At 34.7% G+C, this 6,707-nt stretch overlaps 1 protein-coding gene across 2 annotated transcripts; it reads left to right on the top strand.

Annotated features, from left to right (window-relative positions):
* On the top strand, window positions 1–2,886 carry LOC106343533 (mediator of RNA polymerase II transcription subunit 15a-like). Of its 2 annotated transcripts, none has more exons than XM_013782770.1 (8): window positions 1–190; window positions 603–1,023; window positions 1,130–1,200; window positions 1,371–1,445; window positions 1,754–2,009; window positions 2,180–2,255; window positions 2,441–2,552; window positions 2,646–2,886. In XM_013782770.1, exons 2-8 carry the CDS (start codon window positions 612–614, stop codon window positions 2,700–2,702), a joined length of 1,059 nt encoding a protein of 352 aa, XP_013638224.1. In that variant the 5' UTR covers window positions 1–190; window positions 603–611; the 3' UTR covers window positions 2,703–2,886. The 2 variants fall into 2 exon arrangements, with proteins under 2 accessions (XP_013638224.1, XP_013638225.1); XM_013782771.1 differs by having other exon boundaries at window positions 3–190; window positions 2,201–2,255.
* The last annotated feature ends 3,821 nt before the right edge of the window (window positions 2,887–6,707 follow it).

Raw genomic sequence — 6,707 nt, 5'->3', positions numbered from 1 at the left:
TGAAAACTTGGTCAACTAAAAGTTGAGGACACATTTGGCAAGGTTACGATTCTACGTTTGCCCAGAAAGATCCTTTATATATGTTGTTCAATTCCGTTTCTCCAAGCTAACCCATAATCTAGCCCCTTTTACCGACCCTAATCGTTTGTAGCAACCGTGAATTCGCCTCGACAGGCTTTGGATATTTGAGGTAAAATTTTCAAATCTTGTGATCGGGAGTCTCGTGAAGACATACGCTACTATATAGCCATCACGCTTTACTGATTGTGGTTCTCGGTTCCTAATACGATTTAGGAGAATAGATTTGACTTTGTTGGTGTGATTGAGAGATTATGCTTACTCGTTTTCTCGGATATGCTACTTTGAGGTTGACTCTGTCTCTTTCTTGCTACCAATAGCAAACGTAAATGAAAATTTTGACTGATCAGTGAAGTCAACTGATTTTGATTTTCTTTGGAATTGGTGATTCCGTGGCTCAAACTTGCTATTATTATTAGCCTAGCTGCTCTGAATCTTCGCATAAAATCCGATTTTGTTTCCTGAAGTTTTTTTTTTTTTTTTTTTTTGGTTATTTTCTCTTCAAGGTTTGTATACGTAGGAAGGAACACTTGATGGATAACAACAACTGGAGGCCTTCCGTTCCAAAAGGAGAACCTGGTGACTGGAGAAATCAGTTGCCACAGCATTTGATGTCTCAACAAAACAGCCTTCATCAAAGAAGTCTTGCAGGACTGCAGCAACCACAACAACAGTTGCTCATTTCCCAGACTAACCAGCAGTCGGTGCACATGTTATCACAGCCAACCGTTGGGCTGCAACCAACGCATCAGGCTGCTCATGGCTTGTTTCTGTTTCAGGGCCAACAGTCGCATCATCAACAACCTAATCTGCTACAACAGGATGTGCAACAGAGGCTACAATCTTCAGGTCAAGTCACAGGTTCTCTGCTTCCACCTCAAAATGTAGTGGACCAACAGAGACAACTATATCAATCCCAAAGAACCCTTCCGGAGATGCCATCATGTATGCTTTTTATATCCTTGTGAATACTTTAGGTTCTCATACTTTACATAATCCCACCTCAGCAGGATCTGATGCTGAGCAAACCCCCCGTGTTTATAAATTTTAGCATTGGTAGACTCCACTGCACAGATGGAAAGTGTAAATGGTGTTGATTGGCAAGAGGAGGTTTACCAAAAGGTTGTTGTTTCTTTCTAGTTAATCCTTCTGTCCTCTTAGTCTTGCTCTCTACGCTCGGAAGAATTCTGGGAGATGCTATATATAGTACTGATTCTGTCTACGCTTATTAAAGTGTCAAGAGATATCACTGTAATGAATAATCGTGTGACCATGGTGCTTTGCCTTTGCAGATCAGAACTATAAACGAAAAGTACTTAGCAGAACTTCACGATATCTACCAGAGTGCTTCAGCCAAGTTGGAGCAAGTAAGTTGCGATATTTTTTTTCTCTAATAGAGTAGTGTGTGTATGTATGTCCTCCGAAACACTAGTAGCTGGGAGAAATTTCTATGATTTCAATGCAATACTGGTTCGATACTGCACAACTTTGGTATCTTGTTAACCATTTCACGAAAATATGCTCGTGAGGCTCGTATGTTTACTGTCCACTAGAAAAGTAAACATCTGATATTTATGTTCCTTCTCATACCCACAAGGCCACAAAGGTTGTAGCTTGCATCTATGTGCTTTTTCTCTTTTCCTATTGAACAGATTTTTTTTTTCTTTCTCTCCAGCAGTATTCACTACCGCAGCAACAAAGATTAAAGGAGTTTGAGAAATTGAAAAAATTCAAGATAATGTTGGAGCGAATGATGCGATTCCTATTGATTTCAAAGAGCAATATCAGGCCTGCATTAAAGGATAATGTGGATTTTTATGAGACGCAGATTATAAGTTTCTTAAATAGGCACAGGCCGAGGAAGCCAGTACAGCAAGGGCAGCTTCCGCAACCTCAGATGCAGCCTGTGAAGCAACAGTCATCTCAGAACGGTAATCATTCTCATGATAGTCAAGCAAATCCGTAGATGCAATCCATTTTCTTGGTGTAATAAATGGATGTTGGAGCTCGGTTGCATCCATTTTGCCACTTGATTCGTTTCTCTTGAAGATTATAAATGGAGTTAGAAATCTGATGTTAATGCTTTGCTTTGTCCACATAGGTAATCTTGCCATAAACACAGTTGACTGGAGAACTCTACATCCACCAGCTTCACGCCAGAAGAATGTCAACACACTGTGAGTTTTGTTCATCCTCCATTTTTGTCACATTTTCTCATTCTTGCTACTCTTTTCCTCCCCCAAAGCCAATTTAGATGTTCAAAATTATGTAGAAATTGAATGTTTTACAACGTTTTGTCCTATTGCTTTGACCCTAGTGAATATGCTTATAAAAAGAGAATTTACTTTTGTCATTTGAGCAGATTGGAAAGACTGAAGAAGCATGTTCCATATTCTGGGCAAGAAGGAATTGAGGAGCTCATGAGAATTGCTGTCAGCTTCGAGGAGTTAATTTTCAACACCGCGAAAAATCAGGTTTCACTATTTTTGATTAAGCTCAATGTGTACATGCTTGCTATCATCCCCTTCTTTGTTTCTTGATGTTGTGTATTTCATTTCGAGTTTCAGGTGGATTACTTGTGCAGAATATCCTTAAAGATGCAGAGTATGGAAGAGGGAAGCTAAGTCAATTTGTGGGGAGGGGGGGATTTACAATGCGGTTTAAACTTTCTACGAAAAGCAAGTCGATATACATATTTGTATAAAGAACACACCTTGAAGAGTTAAAAAGGAAAGGCATGAGTAAACATATCAAGTGTATTAGGGTGATTTTTGGTTTCTCCAACATCAATTGAAAAATGTTTCTTTTTTTTTTCTCAGGAAAGTACATTTTATTTCAAAGAAACATACACGATTTGATACATAAACTGGCGGATGAAAGAACAATCCCCAGACACAAAAGCCCACATGAAGGCGGCAGCTAAAACTCACTCCGGAGTAACTTATGGCAACAAACAAACATGCCAACTTAAAACTAAACGATTTATCAAGTTAAATAAGCAAATTTAAATCCAAGTAGTGTCCAATGATCGGAAATTTTTGCTGCTGCACATAGCCCGCCAAGCGACAATATCCACCTCCTACACTCGGTGCACCACGACTTATCGCTGCTGCTCATGCCCGCCAAATGATTACGTCCACGTAACCAAAACTCCACGACTTCATCACCCGACAGGAGGGAACTCTACTCGGTCCACACAACCTTCGGATACAGATGTGATGCATTCAGCACCCACTTACTCCCAGATAGAAGCCCAGACATACTCTCAACCAACACGAAGGTTTAACCGATGAACCACTCCGGAAAGACTCACGGAATAATAGACAAAAGGCAAACGACCATTGAGACACCACTATACGAACCAAATCTGCTACTTAAACTTTCACAAAATACTAAAACAGAACTACTTTAACCGCATCCGCAATACACTCAAACTCTGAACTTGGACACCATCCAAACGGACTTCTGAACCAAAGCTAGAGGAAAAGTGAGAAACCTAACGGTGAAAACCATAAGCGATGTGGAGATTGAGTCCATACGAACTCCAGATCCGTCCACATCTTCCATGGAACCCACCAAAAGAGACGTCAACAGCTAGAGTATGAAGAGACGAGTCCATCCCCGGTGGCGGTGAGAGAAACGGACCACCGAGGAAGGAGATCGAAGGAGATTTGGTTTGTCTTCGATATCTGAACTTTGTTTTTTTTTTTTTTGAAAAATGTTTCTTTTACTTTGGCAACTAAATTTTCTTTTTATTCTTACTAGATCCTTTCTCCGCGCTACGCGCGGATAATATATTTAAATTTGTTACATTTATCATTTTTATTTGTATGTGAACTTTTGTATATTAAATTATATATAACTAATTTTTAAATTGATTTTTTTATATTTTTAGTTTGAAGTAAGTATTTCTATTATATGTAACACAATTGACTAATAAAATATGAAGAATCAAGTCCGAGATTTTAGAGTTACGTAAAAAAAATATAATTATTTGAAAAATAATGAATTATTAAACAAAATAATTCAAATTTTTAACATTTGAAAGATAATGAAATATGTGAAGTCATAACTCAACTATTTTAATAGTAAAATTAGGGCTACGCAAAATATCTAGACCCGAAGATCCGACCTAAGTCAACCCGAAAATCAGGCTTCCGAACTCGATCAGATCTGTGGTAAATAACCGAATGGGTCCTAAATTGATGTATCCGAAGATCCGGAACCCAATATGGTCTAAACCAAGAATCAAATGAGTAACCGAAGATATCCAAAATTTATATATATATATATATATATATATCTAAAAATATTAGTTACAATTGTACATATAAGTATTTTTATAATTTAATTTAAAATCATAAGTTAATTATATTAGTTAATTTCAATATTTTGTGTGTTTTCAGTTAAAATAGGATAGCGTGAATAAAAATGCTTAAAAAGTGTATATAATGAATTTTTTTTGGTTATTATCGGTACATTTGGATAGTTTGGATACAAAATACTTGAACTAAATTGGGTAATATGGTTACTTTTAGTACGAATATCTGAACCTGTTTAAGATACATTGCTAATTCGGTTATTTTCAGGGTAAAAAACATTTTGTAATTTTGTATAACATTTTATATATTTTAAATTTGTTAATTTTTTTACTTTTTACTTCTATGTAAAATTTTTTTAGTTAAACTGAAATGAATATTTTTCTTTTCTTTTTAGAAAGTCTCGTTTAACAACAACTTTTGGTTTTATAGTTTCTAGATTTGTTAAGTCAAATTCTTAAAAGTTTCAATCTTGGAATATGATGTCCCAATATATTTTTCTTATTCAAGTATGATCAAGAATTATATAAGTGCTAAATAACATTCATAGATAGCTTTCACGATACTCTCCCGATTCCGACTGCGGATACATGAAGCCATATAGCCCAAGTATGAGAAACATCTACATGATTCTTAGGAGATAACTTGATAACTTCCTCATTCCATCATAACTATAAATAAGACACATAGATATTTACCTCAATCAAACCAACAGAGATGAGTTTTACAATGGCTGAAAAGCAATATTTACCCCTAAGCTTTCAGAATTGCTGAAAAGCAAATTGGGTAGCATTAACATGTAACCAAACTTTTATTTTTGCAATGACATTTACAATTTAGCAACAAAAAAAAAGAAAAAAAAAGATATGAGTTTTGGTCACAACACTCTCTATTAAGGTTCATCTCTTTTAGTTGATTTTTCTTTTTTTTTAGAGCATCCCTAAGGGGGGGGGGGGGATGAAAAAAGACTTTTTCTTGGGTTCACAAATATATTATTAAATAATTAAAAGTATAAGAAAAAGAGTATCTGAAACCACGGTTTTTAGAACCTATAATGAATCTCTACTGCCTACATGTCTTTTTTTTATTGATTTCATTTTTGTTTTCTAATTAAAACTTAATTACTTAATATAATCATAATAAAATAATAATAATAATAATAAATGAGCCAAATACTCAAATTCAGATACCGGCAGATGGTCATGCTCTTATGTTTAGATTCTTTATATGATAAAATGATTCTGTTGTTCTATTTAACAAAAAATAAATTGTTTTTACTTGTTAAGATGAGGAAGGCAGGGCTAAGCAAGATGATTAGTGATGGTGAGCATTGAGGATTATGGTGATTATCTACACGCACGATTAGCTTAGTAGGAGGCTGACACAACCCTTACAAACTTTTTGACCTACAACATATTCTATGTGGAATAAACATATATGAATATGTGAGTTTTTTTGTCGCAATAATATATGCTTTTAGCGAGTTACATATCATTCATCTAAGTAGTAAAAAGAATGTCAAATTTTGAGAAACTATGTAAGCTATGTATCAACCAGACAATTTAGAGATAATAGACGTAAGAAAAAAAGTGTGGTTTTACACCAAACATAACAAAAAAAATTATGTGGCACATTAGCTTTTGACGTACACATTGTTTTGGGTCTATACCATGGAGCTTCGAGTTACGATTTCAGAACCTTGTAGCCAGAGATTACTAAGAAGAAGCATATGACAACCGTGTATGTTGTAAATTTAGATTTTTTAATGTAACTGAGCACTATCAATTATGGAAATTATATTATGATTTTATTTTACTAAATTTTTCTTTATGTGTATATTTTTTGTTTTATTTTTATTTTTACAATTTTATTGTCTTATTCTTTAATTGCAGAGAATTGCTATTTCCAATTTTTGTTTCATATACTTTAAAAGTCTTCGGTTGATTTTTGTTTGTTTTCTTTCTCTAATTACAATGTCCAGTTCGACCGTTTCTTTTTTTTTGGATCAAACTACTAATATCATCAGATAGAAAAACTTAAACTCCAAGAATGGAGAAAACTGATTTAGCCACTAATATAGTGAGATATTATAATATTAGAAGGTATGAAAACTCTTCTATGTTGTTCTACGCTTGACATAATTAAGTTGTTGTCAATTGATTCTATATTTGTGATAACTGGAAATACATCTTTATGTCTTCCTTACATCATCCTTAATTGGTTTACGGTTCGACCATTTCTAATATACTGAGAGTAACATAATATTAGATGTTGATTATCTCCTTCCAATTAGCAATGCACAGAATAAGG

This window comes from Brassica oleracea, chromosome C5 (genome assembly GCF_000695525.1).
Source record: "Brassica oleracea var. oleracea cultivar TO1000 chromosome C5, BOL, whole genome shotgun sequence".
Lineage (NCBI taxonomy): Eukaryota > Viridiplantae > Streptophyta > Magnoliopsida > Brassicales > Brassicaceae > Brassica > Brassica oleracea.
Note: the sequence above shows the minus strand (reverse complement) of the source record. Positions and strands in the feature narration are given on the sequence as shown.